This window comes from Ahaetulla prasina, chromosome 4 (genome assembly GCF_028640845.1).
Source record: "Ahaetulla prasina isolate Xishuangbanna chromosome 4, ASM2864084v1, whole genome shotgun sequence".
NCBI classification, from domain to species: domain Eukaryota; kingdom Metazoa; phylum Chordata; class Lepidosauria; order Squamata; family Colubridae; genus Ahaetulla; species Ahaetulla prasina.
Window position 1 is genome coordinate 22,098,169 of NC_080542.1, and position 22,583 is coordinate 22,120,751.

The window sequence follows — 22,583 nt, forward strand, 5'->3', positions numbered from 1 at the left end:
TGCTCAGCATATTGGGAGGGGGAGGGGATGGGTAGTGTCAATATTTGTGAAAGGCCCTATTAATAATGCTTTCTTAAAGGAATTGCTGCAGAATTTGGTGGCCAAATATAGAAGTATGATGAAGAGTGCAAAGATGGGGAAACAGACGGGAAGAAGACTAAAATGTTTTCCAGCCTTCCAGATAATTTCCTTATTGGTTGAGCACAGGGGGGCAAATCATGTTGTGTCCTTTGAGTTGGCCCAGTTAGATTAGCATCAGTCTGAAACATTCAGACAGTTCCTCTTCTATCTCCAGAAGTGTTTGCAACTGGATGTTCCTTTTTTGTTTTATCTTCTTACTAAATTGTTAAAAGATCTGAATTTATCACTGATATTGAGTGAATTGGGGTGGCTATACCTCAGCCTGTCTTTTACAGAAATCGTTTTCCCCATTTAGAATTTTTCTTCCCTGACTTCATAATTTGCAAATAGAACTGAATTTTAATACAGGTAGTCCTCGACTCACGAACACAATTGAGCCCAACATTTCTGTTGCTGAGACATTTGTTAAGTGAGTTTTATTCCATTTTATGACCTTTCTTGAAACAGATGTTAAATGAATCACTGCAGATGTTAGTAACATGGTTGTTAAGTGAATCTGGCTTCCCCGTTGCAGGAAGTCACAAAAGGTGATCCCATGATCCTGGGACACTGCAACCGTCACAAATGTGAGTCAGTTCCCAAGCATCTGAATTTTGTTCACGTGACGATGGGGATGTTGCAATGGTTGTAAGTGTGAAAAATGGTCATGTCCCTTTTTTCAGTGCTGTTGTAACTTCGAACGATCACTAAATGAACTGTTGTAAGTCAAGGACTATCTGTATTAGTTTTCTTCTCATATGTACTGTCCCTGCTTTCCTGGACTAAGTATTTCTAAATTGTGTACAATTTAGAAGCCTCCTTGACAACTCCCCAAACTGGGAACTTGTTCTTACAGGAAATGCTGTTATTGGTTAATCTCACCCATCCCTTCATCTGGGGGGTGGGAAATGAGTTCACCATGACTAATCAATAGATGATGCTCATGTTAACTGGCTTCATAATAGCTTCCCAAATGGACAATGGAATATAAAATGGCGAAACAAGTTGATCAAAGAACATACTGTGTTCCCAAAATCACTAAATTTATGCTTTTTTCTCAGAGACACAGTATTTCTAAAGAATTGCTTAAAAATGGCAGGCCTAGAATATAGGACACTAATTTTATGATTGTGTATGCCTATGGAATGCTTGCTTCAGTCACAGAATTGGTGTAAACGTATTTGTCTAGGTCTTGCTTCTTAATTCAGAATGGTGGCCCATTTCCTAGTCAGAAGACAGGACAGCCATCCAAGTATGTTTATTTTTATGATCTCACTTAAAAGGAATTAGTGGACCGTAACTAATTCTTACAATTCATGTACTTACAATCTGAATGTTTGAAAAATGGCAAAAGTGGGAATATGTTTACTCTTTCAATTTATAGTTGACAAAGAGAAGAAGCTGAGATTGCAAAATAGCTGCCTTTTCAATTTTTCTAGCAAACTAAATACTTAAAAGGTGGATGGGCAGAGTGTTTGTTATTAGGGACATATCTGATCACTGTTACTGTCAGGATTATTTGCATCCTTTCCTCATCCTAGGAACCATTTGATTTGTCCAAATTTTTTCTCTGTTGGATTTGTTAGCAAGTGCAATTCAGGCACTTCAAAAATGTATTAGTGACAAAATACATAGAATCTCCAGTTTATCTAGAATAGTAGTTCTCAACCTATGGTCCACAGATCCCTATGGGCCCATGATGTCATCACAGTGGATCTGTGAAGGCTTGAAGAAATGTTATGATTTTAAATCTTGCGTTAAGTCTTGGAGGTCTATGGCCATGGTTAGTATCCACAAAATGTATTTAAAGGAGGTCCGTGGTGAAGAAAAGGTTGAGAACTGCTGATCTAGAAGGTATGAGGACTAGTAAAGTTCAGAGTAAGGGGCTAGAAGGCAATATTTCATGGACAGAGTTGTGTGGGAAGAGTTAAGGGAATGGTGAGATGAAGTAGTCCGGCTTTTAATTGTGGTTGGGAAATTGGGTTCTTTTGAAGAACCAGTTGGTTTGGAGTATGTAATCAAGAATGATCAACCATCTTTTCCACTTACTGTTCTGCCTTCCGTATGTTCTTGGATGGATTGTAAATCCTGAATGTACATCACTAGGATGCTGGATATCCTACACCGTCCACTTGGCTTTGTTTGCTTCATCCTGGAACTATGAAGCAGAGGGCAGGGAAGATATTCCATCTTTTGCTGGCATCAGACCCAATTTTGCTTTTTGAGATGCCACCTGATACACAGCCATCTCCTCAGACCTTCTTCAACCCTCCTATTCTTTGAGGAACATGGATTCTATAATTCTCTGACTGGTACTATTGTCCTTTATTCTCCTTTCTCATCCCATAGATGGAGATGGACTTGAATATCCCCAAACTAGTGACAATTGCAAATTCAGAATGAAGAATATGCCACTGATAGGACCCAACCCATTGCAATCATGTTAGCTAATAACTTTTTATATTAATACAGATATATAAATACATTTCTATATAAATACTTCTTTTTAATAACCTCCCCTCCTTTTCCCGTTGGCCAGAGTGCAGGAAGCGTAGTTCTTTTAATAATGCCAAGGTTTATGTCCCTATGATAATGTGTACTAAAATATGTATAGAACCCCATTCTTCTCCACATGGCTGATGGACCTAAAATAATAACCTCTCCCTTCTTCCCTCATTGTACCCCTTGGGAACTGTACAGCGTGTCTTTCTCAGTCGGGTGGGGGAATGGGAGTGTATTTTGTGTTTTAAGCCAAGCAATCATTTTAAAAGTGTCTGATTTACAATGTACAGACTAAACAAACATTAAAAAAAAAAGAATTTAGATACTGTTTGTGCTAAGCCAGGTTGTGTTACAAGCTGATGTTAAGAGGACATTTCTTCAAACAATGTGAGTATACTGTTAGAATTAGCACAGAATAACTAGGTTTATAATGCTCAAACTAATGAAGAAAAGAAAAGTAAAGCAAGCAATGGCAGATGCTTTTGAATCATTGTTATCCTGTGTAAAAAAACAAAAGCAAGCTGCATTTACTCAGCCAGATAGATCAAGGTGATCCTGGTACAAATATATCTTCTCTATTGCAGAGAAAAAGGGCTTTTATTGTTCTTCGACATTTGGCTTGTTTTCTCCATCAAATCAGAACATCCTTTCATTTCCTCAAAACCTCTTCTGCAGGTGGGAGGAGCTTCAGACACCACAGAGAATAAATCTCTTACATCACCTTATTCTTAAATTAGACAAATCAGGTTCCTACTGCAAAGAAAGTGTTTAGAAACATTTATGTATGCTCATCTATTCTTGTAAATTAATAAAATGAGATGAGATGAAGTCTTGCGGAAAAATTTGAGGGTACTGATTGAAATGGGGTTTCTGGATATATTTTACATCATGAGACTAGTAGAATAGTATGGACATTGTCCAGTGTCGTTTTGTAATTCATGTGGAAAGTAGTTGAAAATCCACCATGGACATTTTGAAATGTAAGAACAGTGAGAAAATGCAGAATTGAGAAATAATTTTATCTTAAGTTTATAGAGCTTTATAAAATTCTTTTAAAAATGGGAAAGGGCTGTTTCACTTCAATTAACAAAAAAATATCTAAATTAACAAAGAGAATTTGAGTTGGAAATATGTTGGGTATCAACATAGCAATTTAATTTTTTTAAAGATCATTCAGTTCTTTTTATATAGAATTTTCAATCAGATTTATATGTAAATCAATTGTGTTAATATGAACTAGTTTTTTTTTACATGCTTGGATTTACAATAGCAATAGCACTTAGACTTATATACAGCTTCACATTGCTTTATAGCTCTCTCTAAGTAGTGCTCTACAATCTGGGTCCTCATTTTTACCAACCTCAGAAGGATGGAAGGCTGAGTCAATCTTGAGCCTGGTGAGATTTGAACTGCCAAATTGCAGGCAGCCGGCAGTCAGTAGAAGTAGCCTGCAGTACTAACCACTGTACCACCATGGCTCTTAAAAGTACAAAGTAAAATGTCAAAAAAATATTTTGGCTTTGGATATTTGCCAAGAGACTCTCTATGCATGTACAAACACACACACACACACAGTGTTTACTTCATTGGCATAATGTAAGAAAAATTTATTTACTTAAATCTTTTGCAGCATATATTTTTAAAATAATTTTATACCTAATTGAAAATACAGTAACAGCTACATGTATTGCAAAATTATATTCCATGCCAACATAAAATGTTGAAGTCAGAATTAAGGCCAGTTTAATTCCATGGGACTTGTGCCCAGGCCAGTAAGTTTAGAAATTCAACACAAACTATTCATTTCCCAGGTACTGTACTTTAAATTTGTAGGTACCATTTTTTTCTCATTAAGAGGAAAGTGCAGACACCTGACCAAAACATGGCTCTGTTCATATAGCATGCTAGCTTTTGGTTAACAAAACCATGATATACTAACTTAACCAGGTTGGGTGAGTTTGCACAGCATCTTGTGTTACCCACACTGGTTGAGCACACAGTCCATTGAGCTAGCAAGAAGGACATAGGCAGTCTCCAAATCTAACCAGGTCTGCTTTCCATTTTGTGCCCCGCTTTAGAAACTGCAACAGGCATTAGTACAAACTTTCAGGTTTCTGTTCATTGGCTTGGGTTTCATAAACAGGTAGTCCTCCACTTACAACTATTTGTTTAGCAACCATTCGAAGCTACAACAGCACAGAAAAAGTGATCTACCACCAGTACTCACTTTATGACCATTGCAAACAACCCTATGGTCACGTGATCAAAACTCAGCCACTTGGAAACGGGCATGTATTTATGATGGTCTCAGTGCCCAATGATCATGCGATCACCATTTGCGATCTTCCCAGATGGCTTCCAACAAATAGATGGAGGATGTCAGACTTGTCTAAAATCACAAGATTCCCTTAACAACTGTAGTGATTTGCTTAACTGTGGCAAACTTCGGGTACAACTCACTGAACAGAAATTGTGGTTGTTAAGTGGAGAACTACCTGTAGTGCCAAAACATGATTTTGATAGAATAGAATAGAATAGAATTTTATTGGCCAAGTGTGATTGGACACACAAGGAATTTGTCTTGATCGATTTCTAGATGATGTCAAACTAACTGGAACTGTTCTGATCCCTATGACTCAATTCAAGCCTGATATTGAACCCAGGACGGGATGACCTAAATGCATTATAGAACTGTGTATTCCTTCCTGCCTTTACATTTTAAGTTTCTATGATTATTCACAATCTGGAATCAGAAATTGGAATTTGATTGCAGTCTCCGGTGTCTGGTTTGCTGTTATCAAGCAGTAAGTCAAGAAAAGCGGGGTACAACTGACCTGCCTATGAAATGCCAGGTCCCAGCTAACAACGTAGCGCTTTTCAATGATTTGGGGCACAATTGACCATTATGAACATGCTGGCTGGTGTTCATAGACACGGAGTTTTCAAACATCTGGAGGCACTGAATTGTCTCGAAAATTATTTACTAAAAATCAGCATTCGGTATTGTAATAGCACATTTCACCCTTGGTTTTTCATTCTACCTTTCAGTGTAGGAATTCCTGCTGAAAAACAAAATCAATGTGGTTTTACCTTCCAGAGCTCTTTTCCCACTGCTTTATTCCTATGCCCCACGCTGTCCGGCTCATGTATTCGACGATGCTTGGCAAAGTTAGAGGAGTTATTGAAACGGCGGCAACAGACCGCACATTCAAAGGGCTTCTCTCCAGTGTGCAGTCTCCGGTGAGTGGTTAAGGCTGAGCTCTGCGTGAACCGCTTGCCACAGACGCTGCAGCCAAAGGGCCTTTCGCCCGTGTGCACTCGCAGATGCTCTTTCAGGTCTGTGGCCCGACGGAACTGTTTGGGGCAGGCAAAGCAGAGAAACGGCTTGGATTCAAGCATAGACGGTGCGTGTCCATCGGAGGGCTCACGAGCTGGGGAAAAAAAACAAGGGGTGGGCCTCTCCTTACCTTCCCTATGCTGAGCAATGTTTCCAAGCTGATCCTGCAATGAGTGGCATCTCTGAGGCCCACAAGCATTGCAAGATATGGGACATGGATCAAGATTCTCCAATTGCTGAGGTGATATTGCAGCCTTCAGACTGGGAGAAGAGCCTTCAGAGTCATCCATTTCTGAGGCAAGATCTTCCCAGGCTATGCCATCTTTGGGCCAAATAGGCGGTTCTACTTTGAGAACATTCAACTTTTCTGGGGCACATATTTGAAAGTCCCTACTCTCCTGGGTCAGCTCTCTTTCTCTAAGGCCACTGAGAGAAGCTCCCTGGCTATTGCTTTCTTCTGGCTCTGAAATTAAATTTTTGCTTTCATCGAGTCCCCCCGCATTGCATTCCCCTCTACCGTTCTGCCTCATCTCTGTACCTCCACTTCCCCCTCTGAGGCCATTTGACCTCCTTACCCCGAAGCCCCTCTCAGAGCTCTCTTGATTCGGCTTGTGAGCAGAGCCCCTGTTGTCCCCAACTGGCAAGAAGACTTCCCCACAGCTGCTGCCGCTCTCTAGCTGTAACTTACCAGGGCAGCTGTCGACCAGTTGCTTCTGTTCTTCCTGAATGTGGCTTCCCCCTGCTCTGTTCTGCCTTGAGCCTTCTGTGAGATTTTTAGCGCTTGCCTCTGGCAGTTGTTTGAAGCTGTGGTCATTGGGAAGGGCTTCTTGGCTGTAGCTGCAATAGTTGTTTCCACCCAGTTCCCCAGCATGCCCATTGCTATCAGTTGCCTGCTTCAGAGCATCTGCCTGAAGACCATCTCGGCTGCCCTGCCTTTTAGCAAGATTAATACCAAGACTGGCATCATCCTGTTGCAGTCCCATTCTCTTGAATGTATCCCTGCTACCACTGGGTTGTCTTTGGCTGCTAGTGCAGTAGTCCTCTTGGCTTAGCCTAGTGCTATAAAAGCAACTTTGCCTTCCTTGGAGGTTTTGATCAGCCTTGTTCTTATCTTCTCTTAACTCTTTGATGGGCTGACAGCCGTCTTGCTTTGACAAAAGGATAGGGCTTAGATTTCTGCCACCCTTTCCTTCTTCCATTTGCTCTGGTTTCTTTTCAGACAAAGAATCACAGTCCTTCCCACCAACTGTCCCTTCACTGTACCCAGACGATGGGCCGTGAATGCGTTGGTGCTTGCGGAAGTTGGAGCCGTTGTTGAAAGATTTAAAGCAGACGCTGCAGTGGAAAGGCCGTTCGCCGGTGTGAATGCGCATGTGGCCAGACAGTACTGAGCTCTGAGTGAAGCGCTTGCCACAGATGCCACATTCATACGGCCTTTCACCCGTATGCACCCGTTCGTGATCACGTCGGTCTGAAGCCCTCTTGAAGCGTTTGGGGCAAAAAGAGCAGCTGTAAGGCCTCTCAGTGGGAAGCACCAAAGCCTCAATACTGCTGGACAACCAGCTCTGAGGCTCTAAAAGGAGATTTCTGCACCCCTGGCACTGGGGGATTTGCTCATGGGGCCCAGCAAGGCTTGGCAGGTCTTCCTGGCACAGGGGACATACAGAGGGCAGAACTGATCCAATCTCTTCCTTCACTGTTACTAGCTGGATCTCCATTGGCTAATCCCCAGCATCTGTCCCTGAAAGAGGCAGAAAGGAGATATGTATAAATTGCAAGAACCAAGCAGGAACAAATGGAATGGAAGCCAGGGCTCACAGGAAAAATAGGGGCCTAGTTTAGTGGCTGGTTTCCTGATTTTAGGGGGGGGGGAGTGTTGGAGTAAGAAAAAGCTGATTTGGCAAGAAACTAGGTGATTTCCCCACTCATTCATATGCATGCTTTTGTACTCATTCAACTAGGCCAGAGGAGATCTATGGAGAAGATCCCTGTGGTTGCCAGGAACCCAAAATATCTCGATGGCACCTAATACCTGAAGATCCACATATCAATGTAACAAAATAATGAATCTCAGCTAAACATCTTGCCCAAGCAATGACGGCACCCTGCCGCCTTTGTACAGGTTCAGATGTTAAAATGACCTAATTGTGGTTAATATTTGGAGGGGGGCACCCAGGAACTGCAGAGCTGTAGGTTAGCACATTGGAAGAAGACAATGGCAAGTAACGTCTACACTTGCCAGGAAACTGCACGATTGTGTGGGGTTGTGTCCATTTATTTCCAGGAGTCAAATGTAACCCAAGGGCATTTTTCCCCTGACCTTTTTAGAAAAAAACTAACCTTTGGAGAAATCAACAGCTACTAGAACATATGTTTGCAACTAAAGTCAGCAATAATGAGCAAAAGCACCAGATGAATTTGGGGCCTGGTGTTCTATATGTTGCCAGGAATTAAATTCTTTTTTGGATTTCTGCACAGTCATAAACTGGGTTCCACCATTGGCTTGGCTGATACATTTAGGCCGATGCCAAAACCAAATAAATCAAATTAAAGCTTATGCGATGCGTGAACCCCACTGCTCTGAGCAGAATGAATGCAAAAAAAAAATATCTCACACATCAACCAAGAAATCTATTGAGAATCCCTGCTAGGCTTCCCTTAAACCAGCTGGCCTCAGCACTACAATTCCTATCATCCTCAGCCAGCAGGCTACAGTTCTGACTCATGAGCTGATCTATGGGTCTTCCTTGTGCCCCAGTTCTAAGAGGTTTAAGCAGGATGAGGTACAAAGCCTCCCTCTCTGCCAACCCAGAAAAACGGACCAGCAGGAGAACCTCTGAAAGCCCTACTGGATATTTTAATTTATATTGCTGGTCCATGTATGATATGTCATATGCTGAATAAATAACCGTACTGGAGAGCAGATTCTGTTTTTAACTAGACCAGCTTTTGAACGTCCAGTTACCTCCAGTTGCTACCTAAACTGGCTGAGATTTCCTCCCTTACTCAGGGAAGGCCATTTGAAATCTATAGTCCCATCCCAATGGATTGGATTACAACTCCTATCACCTCCCAGGCAGTTCCCTAAACCCATCATTACAGCGCCTCACCCTGCTTAGCAGCAGATCCTGTCCCTAACCTTCCCAAGAACGCCAGGAAATCGAGGAATCGAAACTGTCTCCTCCTCCTTCCCGAAGAACCCGTGTCGGCCCACTTCCCTTTGCTCCCCTCTCCCAAACCCGCCTTTACGTGTACAGAAACCAGGCGTTCGAGGCCGGTTGCCAGGGACATAAGCGGCGCTGTCCTCCCCACCCCGAAATCCGCTATCTTCGGTTCTGAAATCGGAGGGCGCAGAGAACAATAGTCCGGAGCTGGTGAAGCTTTGCGCGAGTGAAGCTACCGCGAAGCTTGTCTGGCTGTGTGCCCGATGCCAGAAGCCAGGGAGTTCCCCTCCCCACTCCCCCTTTACTACAAGCTGGATTCACTGCTGCCACCCCCACCCTCCTCAATTCACTTTGGATTCTTTGTCCCCCCCAGGGGCATGGAAGTTACTACTTATCCCTGGGCAGAACACCGGAGCCTGTCCGGTGGCTGCGTGGCCGCTTCTAGGATGGATTCTCACCTGTACCTGTTCTCCATTCACTTTCACACGAAGATTTTTGCCCTCGGGCCCTTCGCAACTTTCAGCTTCCTTCGCTCAGCGAACAAGCGGTTGGAGAAAGCTGCCCCCGCCCCGCTTCTCTTCTCTTCTCTGGGGCTGCTGTTCTCTTCCCATGCGTGCGCATCCCCTTTAAATGAAACCGGAAAAAAGAGATTAAAGGGAATGGCAGAGTCGGTCCCCTTTATTTTCGCCGGCCGTCAAAAACGCAAATCCCAGTCGTCCCCGGGCACCCAAGACACTCGTGTAAAATCGCGAGAATCAATCATATATATATACATATGGGAGTTAGAGTCCACAAGTCTTAAAAGTTCCCAAGTTTGAACATCCCTGCTTTAGATACCTCTGTAAAGTCCATTTATTAATATGTCTAAGCTCATAACTGCCAATCAAGAGACTTAAACAGAGGCTTGAGTAAAGTAGCATTTAATCTTGTAATCCAAATACATACATGCAAGGAAGAACTACGGACTCATGACAGAAAGCCATGTTCTCTTATACACAAAAAGTCATAAATCCTCAACTCTGGCATCTGCGTATTCTGGAATCTGGTTTGCATGTTCCCATAGTATAAGTCAGTGAATGTAAACTAACTTCTGGATTTACACAATAGTGTAAATAGTCACACAATAGTGAGGGTCAGTGAATGTAATCTGACTTCTTTCTATGGTGTTATCTTTTCCATTTGTCTTCTTAATTACCACTTGATTTCCTGGAGGATGACATACACGTTCTCAGCCAGAGTGGGGTGGGGAGAGATCAAATGATGGACTCTGACAATTTCCAGAGACTGTCATTGGTGGGATAAGGTATCAGTAACAATTCAGGAATTTAGTCAGTGTGACCTCAATAACCATCCATGATGGCATATTTATGTTCTAACCACAAAAGGGCACAATATATATATGTCAGTGTTATGGGAAACAGATATTTACCATGTACAGTTATACAAACAAGAGACCAAGACATCAAATATCATTTAGCAAGTTTTCTCCTAATTCTAGTATTTTAGTATGTATGTTCCCTTCATTCCTCCCTTTTGAATTAATATGATGGTATGCATGCCATCATGGTGAATAACCTTATTCTATTCAGCATATAAATGGGAGCGTTCCTATGAGCATACATTCCAGCTTCTGCCCAGGTGATCAGCCTTATACCTGAACTCTGGAGACCAGCAATCTTTCTCTGGTCTACTTCCTTATAAACAGGTACACAGGGTGGGCAGTGTATATATAAAAAAGAAATTGCTTTATTCCAGTGGATAGGCAATTGCACATCAGAACAACTAGACCCAAGAACAGTTTTTTCCATGAAGGAAAGCCATCACTCTGCTAAACTTATTTCCCTCAACAATGTCAAACTATTTATTAAATCTACACTACTATTAATCTTCTCGTTTTCATCACCTATTCTATTCTAAAAAAAATTATGAATGTGATTGTGGGCTCCCAGTTTCCCACAGTTCCAAGCTGAGAAGTTTAAGTAATTTGCAAGCTGGCCATACAAATCACAATCAATTCAATCCCATTCAATTCTACATGCATACCCAAGAATTTTAACAGAACTCACCCCAAATTGATCCTGGGTCTTCTTACCACACATAACAGCATCCACCTCTTTAAGCAGTAGAATGTTTCTGCCCTGGGATGTTGTGGGCGTTTATCTTGTTAGAGTCAGGGCTATTAAGGATCAGTCACTTTTCCAGGAAACAGATAAAACTCCTGGGGGAATTTTAACGGGGACTCCCTGTTGAGTGCATTTTACAATTGCTCCCAGCTTTGCTAGGGAATCCTTTCCCAAAACATTTTCCCAAAACATTGTGGCAATATTTAGAAAGGAACGCTTGAGTGATGGTCCCTAAAAGTAGCTTGTGTTACTTAAAAAGAGTGAGATCTGTTCCTTACTTTTATCTCCATCAGAGAGTCTGAGGGAAGCAATTTGCCCTCTAGAGCCCCATCAATAAAATTCAGGATTAAATTCAGGGGTCTGGGCTGATGTGAGGGGTGAAGGAGCTAGGGTTTTGGGGTTTCTGGCCTGAAGCCTCCCCGCCCAGTGACTGAACTGGGAAATTGTTGTTCAAAGGGCATTATCTCCTCCAATGGGCAAATTGAAGACAACATTGATCTCTATGGATGGAGGTACTCCAGGGTTAACTGAAGTTCCCCTTCCTCTTCTTTGGGGATTCCAGGAAGCAGCTGCTAAAAGAGCTGCTTGCTTTTGCATTCTCCTTTCTTAGGTTTCTCTGCAGTGGGGGGGGGGGGTTGTAGTTTTGCAATTTCTTTCTTATGTCGGGGGTGCTTTGACCCACGAAAGCTATTTTCAGCAAAACATCATCAGAATTGAGGTCAGTAAACTTTGCAGAACCAATCCTTCAAATGATTCAGAAAAAGGGGTGGGGGGATTTTGAAGGATCTGATGAACGCAGTGGAAGTTTACTGTTTTTTTTTTCTTTTGGGACACCCAGGTTTAATCCTTGCAGGACAAAATCCCTAGTTCTCTGGAGGATGAGGGCACTCCCTGCAAGGTGGGAATTCCAATTGAAAGGAATTGGAGTGCTGCTGTAGGCACTTAAGCCAGGCATAGCATTTGCATCGTATTATGGTGTGGGGGAAACTTTCCTTCCTCCTCAGTCACTTTGGCTAGTTTGTTTCTTTTTCTGAAAGTGACAAGGGGCAAATTTTAGGAGAGGATATTGGAGTGAGCCCACACGCTCCCTGAATCTCTGGCTGACAGAGGAGGTTGAAAAGGAAACCAACAAAGGATTCCTCTTCAGTTCATCTGATGGTAGCCAAAAAATCAGCAAATTTGTTGATAAAATCTAAATCAAAGCTGCCTTCTGGAAGCCAAGCTCCCACGCTAGTAGGTTGGCCAGATGGATTTAAAAGCAACTTTGATTGCTACGATAGGTCTAAAATCATCTGTAAAGTGTCCCAATCACTAAATACACAGTTAGAGGGAAACACAGTTCTACTCTTCCAAAGAGGTTACTTCTTCCAAAAAGGCTACCAGTATGGTTGCCCATTTTATTTTTAATTTTTATATTTTTTGTATATATATTTTTTTGTAAGGGATTTTACCTGACTCAAGCTCGGGGTCTGCCTCACTCTCGGGCCGGGGACAGCTCGAAGTTCTTGGCCAAAGACCCGTCTCTTCCCTTGAGACTTTCTCGGGCTTCTTCGGTCAGGGGGTTTTGAGTAAAACCCTCCCTCTTTTTAGTAAGGGCTTTTGTCCAGTGAGGGGCTTTCTCGGGCACTTCCTAGGCTCGGAACTGACAAACTCTCCTTTTTTCAAAAGGATTTCTTGGGCTCCCCTTTCAAGCTCAGAGTTTTGACCAGAACGACCCTTTCACTGCAGACTTTTATTCCAACAGTCACCCGCCTTTCAAAGCGATCCGCTCTGGCTGATATTCTTGTGAATAATCAGAACCGCAAATTGGATCTCCGCACTCACTTGGAGGGCAAACCTCTAGTAGGAATTTCCCTCCTCTCATTCACGCACACACAAAGCAACACTCCCCTCTTACCTCCCCCCCCAAAAAATTTTCTACTCACCTAGGAGAGTACAATCTTCCCGGTTCAAGCCTCAATGGGGCATTCAGGTCCTGCTGGAATCAGGATCTGCTGGCATCCGGCCAGTCCAATATCACCAGTTCAAAGGTACTGGGAGTGCTCTGACATTGTCTATGGCCCATGCCAGTTTTTCCTGCCCACCGTTTTGAAGGCCTGCTGAACTTCAATGGAGTTCAGAATTGTGGGGGGCTAAATGTAGCCATTTCGAAGAAAAGCCTTCGAGCCCCACGTCTGGGCGCCAAATGTAAAGTCCATTTATTAATATGTCTAAGCTCATAACTGCCAATCAAGAGACTTAAACAGAGGCTTGAGTAAAGTAGCATTTAATCTTGATCAAGCTTAAATGGTTAGCTGTTCCAAACACATAATGGTGCATACATACATGCAAGGAAGAACTACGGACTCATGACAGAAAGCCATGTTCTCTTATACACAACATATAACATATATAACATATATAACATCAGAGTTGGAAGGGACCTTGGAGGCCTTCTAGTCCAACCCCCTGCCCAGGCAGGAAACCCTACACCATCTCAGTCAGATGGTTATCCAACATTTTCTTAAAAATTTCCAGTGTTGGAGCATTCACAACTTCTGAAGGCAAGTCGTTCCACTTATTAATTGTTCTAACTGTCAGGAAATTTCTCCTTAGTTCTAAGTTGCTTCTTTCTTTGATCAGTTTCCACCCATTGCTTCTTGTTCTACCCTCAGGTGCTTTGGAGAACAGCCCGACTCCCTCTTCTTTGTGGCAGCCCCTGAGATATTGGAACACAGCTATCATGTCTCCCCTAGTCCTTCTTTTTGTTAAACTAGACATGCCCAGTTCCTGCAACCGTTCTTCATATGTTTTATCCTCCAGTCCCCTAATCATCTTTGTTGCTCTTCTCTGCACTCTTTCTAGAGTCTCAACATCTTTTTTACATCGTGGCGACCAAAACTGGATGCAATATTCCAAGTGTGGCCTTACCAAGGCATTATAAAGTGGTACTAGCACTTCACGTGATCTTGATTCTATCCCTCTGTTTATGCAGCCCAGAACTGTGTTGGCTTTTTTAACAGCTGCTGCACACTGCTGGCTCATATCTAGATGGTTATCCACTAGGACTCCAAGATCCCTCTCACAGGTACTACTATTGAGCAAGGTACTGGTGCATTTTGTTTTTTTTGGCCTAAATGTAGAACCTTACTTTTTTCACTGTTGAATTTCATTTTGTTAGATAGCGCCCAATGTTCAAGTCTGTCAAGATCTTTCTGTAACTTGAGCCTATCTTCTGGAGTGTTGGCTATTCCTGCCAGCTTGGTGTCATCTGCAAATTTGATGAGTTCCCCATCTATCCCCTCGTCCAAGTCATTGATGAAGATGTTGAAGAGTACTGGGCCTAAAACAGAGCCTTGGGGTACTCCACTGCATACTTCCCTCCATGTGGATGTAGTTCCGTTGAGGACTACACGTTGAGTGCGGTTGGTCAGCCAGTTACGAATCCATCTGGTGGTGGTGCTGTCTAACCCACATTTTTCTACTTTATCTAGTAGTAGGTTATGGTCTACTTTATCAAATGCTTTACTGAAGTCCAAGTAAATTATATCAACAGCATTCCTCTGGTCTACTAATTTTGTCATTTTGTCAAAGAATGCGATAAGATTAGTCTGGCATGATCTGTTTTTGACAAACCCATGTTGGCTTTTGGTTATTACTTTGTTTGCTTCTAGGTGTTCGGTGATTCGTTGTTGATTATCTTTTCCAGAATCTTCCCGGTATTGAGGTCAGACTGATAGGTCTGTAGTTTCCTGGATCTGTTTTTCCTTTTTGAAGATGGGAACTACATCAGCTCTTTTCCAGTCCTCTGGCAGCTCCTGTGCTCCAGGATCTTTGAAAGATATAGTTCAGTGGTTCTGAGATCACGTCTGCCAGTTCCTTCAGAACCTTGGGATGTAATCCATCCGGTCCTGGTGATTTGAACTCGTCTAGGGTAGACAGGTGTTCACTTACCATTTTCTTCCCTATTTTAACTTGCGTTTCTAATCTGTTTTTTGTAGTGCTGTTTTTGATAGGTTGGATTGTTTTTTCCTTTTGTGTAAAGACAGATGCAAAAAATGAGTTAAGTAGATCTGCTTTCTCCCTGTTGCTTGTCATCTTCTTGCCACTTTCTCCCAGCAATGGGCCAATTGTTTCCTTGACTTTTTTCTTGTTTTTAACATGTTGGAAGAAGCTTTTTTTGTTATTTTTTACTTTTGTCGCTAGCCTTTGTTCATTGTGAGCCTTAGCTTTCCTCACTTCATCTTTACAGGCTCGGGCTATTTGCTGATATTCTGCCTTAGTTATTTGCCCCTCTTTCCACTTTTTATATTTGTCCTTTTTGTCATAAATCCTCATAAATCCTCAACTCTGGCATCTGCGTATTCTGGAATCTGGTTTGCATGTTCCCATAGTATAAGTCAGTGAATGTAAGCTAACTTCTGGATTTACATCGGGTCACACAATAGTAAGGGTCAGTGAATGTAATCTGACTTCTTTCTGTGGTGTTATCTTTTCCATTTGTCTTCTTAATTACCACTTGATTTCCTGGAGGATGACATACACCTCAGCCAGAGTGGGGTGGGGAGAGATCAAATGATGGACTCTGACAATTTCCAGAGACTGTCATTGGTGGGATGAGGTATCAGTAACAATTCAGGAATTTAGTCAGTGTGACCTCAATAACCATCCATGATGGCATATTTATGTTCTAACCACAAAAGGGCACAATATGTCAGTGTTATGGGAAACAGATATTTACCATGTACAGTCATACAAACAAGAGACCAAGACATCAAATATCATTTAGCAAGTTTTCTCCTAATTCTAGTATTTTAGTATGTATGTTCCCTTCACCTCTTTTCCTGCACCTTCAACAAAGTTAATTGTGCAGAGTAGGGTAACCATATATGAGATGCAAAAATCAAAATTACTTAATGGCAAAGAAAGGATACAGATAATTTAATCTATGCAGTTTGGTAGCCTATCTACGGTAGAATAAACTAGATAAATCTCACTTCTAGCTGCAGTGCAAACATAACATGATATTATGTTTGGCCACATCTTCATGACACATGAAGAACGAAGTTATTCTTAATTGTCCCAATTTTAAAAATTGCTTCTTTACTCTCAAACTAAAAATCGGTGTTAATCTGATGTGCTTCAACAACAACATGGTTGCTGAAGCAATCAAAGAATGGAATGTTACAGATATTTATCTCTTTATCTCATATCCCATCACTTATCTTTAAACAAATCCATAAAACATCATCTTTTCAGTCAGCGGAAAGTCCAGAAAAGGTAGCCCTAAGTAACATATCTTATTTTAACCTTGATCAAATAAACCTTTATACTCTTTCCTTTTACTTCTAACAGACTTAATCACTCAAATATTGTTGCAGGATTTAATTTAATTTCTTTTTTTTTTCTCCATAAAGTTCTTCAAAGGTTTTAAGACGCTCCTTCTGTAATTACAGTAGGAAAAAATTATCCAGGTCATTCTCTTGGTTTATCATTTGCATTTTAAAATTTAAAAACCAGTCTGTTTCTTTTGTAGATTCAATGAAACTCCCTTTTCTAAACAATTATCTACTTTCAATATCATCTCTATCTTGTCATATAACATTTAGTTTACATCTGACACTTCTTCAGTAACATCTTTTGGATATAGTCTATCCATAGAACCAGACATAATTACTGCATTATTGATATAGTGGATACTGATCCCATTCTTCAAAGTCTCCTTCAGTATTTTTATTTTTATTTTTTATCAAAAAGTTTTTTATTTTGATTTTCCAACATCATATTTATGTACAATCTGTTATCCATCATTAATCATTAATTTTTATTTGTTGCTGATTCGGGCCTGCCCGACTGCCACTTCCTTTCTTCACAACCTCCCTCTACCTTCTACTACTTTCCCCTTCCTACATCTCCTTCACTTTACTACTTCCTTTCCTCCTTCTCCACTCCTCCCTTTTCCACCCTTTCTAACCTTCTTATTCCTCTCCTCTTCTCACTTCTTTCCTACCTACTTTCTTCCCTCCTTCTACTCCACTCTCCCTTTCCTTCTGAAATGGCAGTCGAGCAGCCCCAATTTCATTTCAAATTTTAATTTCATATCTTCAATCATTACTGTACATTGATAACCAATCCATGTATCATTTCCCCTTCCTCCCCCCCCCCAACTTTTCAGAGCAAATACCTGGTATTATAACCAACAATCACAAGCTAAGATATACTAAATATACATAAACTCCCACCCCTCTCTAAAACTTTAAATCCCCTTACAATAAAAATAAAGAGATAAGAAAGAATAGTGGATAACCATTTAGATATGAGCCAGCAGTGTGCAGCAGCTGTTAAAAAAGCCAACACAGTTCTGGGCTGCATAAACAGAGGGATAGAATCAAGATCACGTGAAGTGTTAGTGCCACTTTATAATGCCTTGGTAAGGCCACACTTGGAATATTGCATCCAGTTTTGGTCGCCACGATGTAAAAAAGATGTTGAGACTCTAGAAAGAGTGCAGAGAAGAGCAACAAAGATGATTAGGGGACTGGAGGATAAAACATATGAAGAAGGGTTGCAGGAACTGGGTATGTCTAGTTTAACAAAAAGAAGGACTAGGGGAGACATGATAGCTGTGTTCCGATATCTTAGGGGCTGCCACAAAGAAGAGGGAGTCAGGCTGTTCACCAAAGCACCTGAGGGTAGAACAAGAAGCAATGGGTGGAAACTGGTCAAAGAAAGAAGCAACTTAGAACTAAGGAGAAATTTCCTGACAGTTAGAACAATTAATAAGTGGAACGACTTGCCTTCAGAAGTTGTGAATGCTCCAACACTGGAAATTTTTAAGAAAATGTTGGATAACCATCTGACTGAGATGGTATAGGGTTTCCTGCCTGGGCAGGGGGTTGGACTAGAAGGCCTCCAAGGTCCCTTCCAACTCTGATGTTATGTTATGTTATGTTATGAATAGAAAAAAAAGAACAATACAAGTACAATCTTCCCTTCATAGATTACTTCTTCTTACAGTCCATTTTTAAAATTAGTCCATCTTCTCAAATTCAAATTTTCTCCACTTGTATATTTCTTCAAATTTCATAAGACCATTTCTTAAATTACAGTCTATCTTCTTGAACTCAAATTTTCATCACATATATATTTCTTCAATTGTCATAGCGTTTACTGTCCAGTCTTCCAATATTACTCCATCAATCAAATATCATTACAAATAAAGTCTCTCAGGTATGATTTCCAACTTAACTTTATAACTTTTGCTATCTATAAACTTATATCCAAGGCATATCAATTAAAACAAATAATCATTTAAATTACATCCAAAATATGACAATAAACAATTAATATCATTACATCCACAACATTATCTAAATTCATAAACTTTACTTTCCATCCTACAAAATTAAATAGTATCATCCCATAGGTTTATACCTTACAAATAACAAATAACAAAAATCTTATAATTTATATCCTAAACAAATCAATTCTAAAAATCAACCATAATCATCATATTCGCATCTTAAACATTCCTCCCCTCTCCTATTCTATTTTCCATCATCTCCAGACCAGATAACTTAGCATCTAACAACAAAGGATTCCCACTCTTTAAAACATTAATGTAAAAATTTCTTGCTTTCATAATTGTACTAAGAAAATACTTTCTACCTTTAAAATTCACTGACAAACCCATTGGAACTTCCCATCTAAAATATATCTGATGTTTCTTAAACTCATCCACTAAAAAAACAAATTCTCTTCTCTTTCTTAGCATTTTGGAAGGAATTTCCTTCATCATTTTTATATCTTGTCCCAATATTTGAAATTTATTTTTATAGAAAGCTTGCAAGATTTCATACCTAACCTTTTTAGTTGTAAAATAAATAACCACATCCCTCGGTAATCTATTTTGTCTTGCCCACCAAGAATTAACACGATAAATTCTTTCAATATTAATCTCAAAGTCTTCTGGCTCCACACCCTTTATCTGAGCAAAAGCTTGCGTAAAAATCTCTTTTAAATTTTCCTTTCTACCTTCCTTCAACCCCCTCATCCTTATAGCATATTCCAGTAATCTATATTGTAATATTACTCTTTCTTCATCTGCCCTATCTACCTTAGCCTGTATATCTTCTATCTTATTATTTAAGTTCCAGTTATTTTGATTCTTTTGAATTTCCTCTATTTTCCTTTGCAACTCTAAATTAACTTTATTAAGTTCTTCCAAACTATCCTCCATCTGAATACAAGACCTTAATATTTGCGAAATTGTATCCTTTACCATTTTCATTTCCCCCTTCTGCTCTTCCACCACTTCCTTAAAATCCAACATCTCTTTCTCTATTTCATCAAATTTTTGATCTATTTCTGAAAGATGAGCCTCCAGAAACTCCTGTAAAAAATTCCTTAATTCCTCTTTAATATCTTATTTTAATTTTCATATCTGAACTGAAGAAGTTTCAAAATTTTCAGTGGCTTTTGGTACTATTTGCTTAAAAGCCATTTTTAAAATATATAACCTACCCAGTAACAAAAAAAAAAGGACAAAAAAGGGTTAAAAAGAAAAGATTCAAAAGGCTTTTCTTCTAAATCACTATAATCCCAAAGAAGAAAAAATATAAATCATAAAATTCTCATTTCTTCCATTTAGTCAGTATCTTCTTGTATACCTCCTGACTCCACACTGGCTGTTAATAAGCATTTCCTTAACTTTCGTTTCCAATACACAAATCACCATTTGCTTGCATTCCACAAAACGCCATTTGCTTTCTTCTCTCCTATCTTCGCAACAAATGTGTCCTTTATTAGGGGCTTACAGTCTTCTTGCAAACAAATGCTAGAACTCCAGTTTCTGCTCTATCCACGTTACAATCCATCACAAATCCATTTCTGCCGCAGAGATTGGACGCTACGTTTTTTTCTGCCAAAAGGCAGATGCCCTCCTGGTCCGGAGCTTCTTTCAGGCTTTAGAAGGAGTGCTCCCCTCAAGCCTCCAGAAACTTTTCTGGGGCTTCTCCAGGGGGCTCAACTTCAGCCCGAATGCTCATCTCTCTCTCTTCGCCTGAGGGAGAGATTTTCAAGCCGCTGGACAGCAGATTTACGCTGTCCTGGCGGCTCTACGGACTCACGGGGTTAGCGGACTAAAAACGACCGCCATCAATGAAGCGGAGGCAACCACTTCTGGTAGGCTCCACTCAGTATTTTTATTATTGTAACCAACTTGGCAGGCCTGTTTTATTTCCTTTACCTAAAATCTTTAGTTCTTTCTAATGTTCAGTTCTTGAAATCTATTGTTTGTGTCTTGCAAAAAGCAAAACAGGATCTATTTCCCACAAGCCACTGTTCATATTTTATAAATAATTCTAAAACCTTATTGTAAAAGTTTCAATATTCCAATTTTGTCTGGCTCCTTAGCCTGTTTATAACTTTCTAAGATTAAACTTTTATTTTCTTTTTTGTTGTTTATTTCAGACTCTTAAATTCTTACGCTTAAAGTTTTCCTTGGTCCAGGATTAAAGGCAGACTTGGTTCCTTGGTTCAGGATTAAAGGCAACATGTGTTTGCAAACATGATTTCCTCTGAAAATCTTCATCATAGTTTGATCAAGATGACTAACCCTATCATCTTCCATACACAATCCTGCAGAAAACCATCCTATGGTCTGCTTGTGGGGAGCAGCCAGCCAGAGCACATTTGGGCAATCTCCTTCCTCTCCTTATCCAGAGACATTCAAGCAATCAATCTACTCACCTGTTCCTTGACCTTCGCTGTAGTCATGATGGTTCACTATAACCTCCTCCAGACTCTTAATGTGTGAATGCTCTGATCTTCAAGACATGCCAGTTTTCATGAACCACCATCCCCTCCTGGAGCACCATCTTGGATCGTTGGAAAATGATGAAATGTTGAAAAGATTTTTATCGTTTTATAAGCACTTACAGCATCCTCCTACAACTGAGATATTTCTGTAACATAAGCAACTCTGCTGGTTTAGAGTGCTAAATATTTTCTTTCACAAGTTGGTTGATTTGTCAATGTTTTTCCAGGATAGTTAAGAAAGCCCTTTTTTACTTGACGTATAGTAAGGCATTTGAAAAAGTAGACCACCATCTACTTCTTGGTAAGATAGAACAATGTGTGATAGATAGCCCCAGTATCAGATGGATACGCAATTGGCTGACCAACTGCACTGAGTCAATGGAATTACCCGTACATCTACATGGGGGGGGGGGATATGCAGTGAGGTACCTTAAGGTTCTGTCTTAGATCCAGTACTCTTCAACATCTTCATAAATAATTTAGATTACTGATGTCAAACTCACAGCGTCATATTACTGTCTCATGATGTTTCAGGACGTTTTTCCCATTCGCGGAACTGGGTGGACATGGCCTATGTGTGACACATCTGGCCCACAGGCTGGCAGCTTGACACCCCTGTGAAGGAGTGAAGGAATAGGGGAATTCATCAAATTTGTAGACAACACGAAGCTGGGGGGAAGTGCTAACACTTTGGAAGATAGATTCAAGATTCAGAAGGATCTTGATAAACTTGAACATTGGGCCCTATCCAACAAAATGGAATTCAGTAGTGAAAGATCCTACTACACTCAGGCAGAAAAACCAACAACCCAAGTATAGAATAATACTTGAGCATCTAGTTCAACTGTAATGAGCCAGCAATATACTGCACTTGCCAAAGAATGCAGTCCTGGGCTCAGTCAACAGAGGGATAGTATCAAGATCTTGTGAAGTTTCACTTTATACTACACTAATGAGGCCACACTTGGAATTCTGTGTCCAGTTCTATTCACCACAATACGAAAAAGGATGCTGAGAACCTAGAAAGAGTACAGAGAAGAGCAACAAAGATGCTTTATGGCTTATTCTGGAGCAACTGTAAGGATGCTAAGGATGAGGTTAAACAGTATGATGAACAGTTGCAGAAACTACAGATGTCTAGCCTAACAAAGAGAAGGACTAAGGGTGACATGACAGCTGTCTTGTAGTCCTTGATGGGCTGTCACAGAGAAGAGGGGATCAACTTATTCTCCAAAGCACCTGAAGGAAGAACAAAAAGGTAAAAGGTGAAGCTCATTAAAGAGAGATTCAACCTGGGAACTAAGGAGAAATTTCCTGACAGTGAGCACAGTTAATCAGGGGAAGGTCTTGTCTCCTAAAGTTGTGGGTGCTCCATTGCTGGAGGATTTCAAGAAGAGATTGGACAACTGAAATGGCAAAAGGTCTCCTGCTTGAGGAGTCCTCCAATGTCCCTTCCAAACCCATAATTCTATGGGTTTTTTTCCTGCCCATCCACACCCAAAAGGCTCACTTCTAGGCAACAGATCAACAACAGAGATA

General features: G+C 40.6%; 2 protein-coding genes across 3 annotated transcripts in view; one reads left to right on the forward strand and one right to left on the reverse strand.

Annotated features, from left to right (window-relative positions):
• Window positions 1-22,583, forward strand: part of CCDC106 (coiled-coil domain containing 106) — a 74,286-nt gene that overhangs the window by 12,428 nt on the left and 39,275 nt on the right. The gene's annotated exons all lie outside the window — the stretch shown is intronic.
• Window positions 3,585-21,604, reverse strand: ZNF784 (zinc finger protein 784). 2 transcript variants are annotated; one of them, XM_058181744.1, is made up of 4 exons: window positions 21,474-21,604; window positions 20,976-21,103; window positions 9,582-9,747; window positions 3,585-7,700 (listed from the first exon to the last, which is right to left on the reverse strand). In XM_058181744.1, the coding sequence occupies exon 4, from the start codon at window positions 7,675-7,677 to the stop codon at window positions 5,698-5,700; it is 1,980 nt and encodes a 659-aa protein (XP_058037727.1). In that variant the 5' UTR covers window positions 7,678-7,700; window positions 9,582-9,747; window positions 20,976-21,103; window positions 21,474-21,604; the 3' UTR covers window positions 3,585-5,697. The 2 variants fall into 2 exon arrangements, with proteins under 2 accessions (XP_058037727.1, XP_058037728.1); XM_058181745.1 differs by lacking the exons at window positions 20,976-21,103; window positions 21,474-21,604 and adding an exon at window positions 11,190-13,893.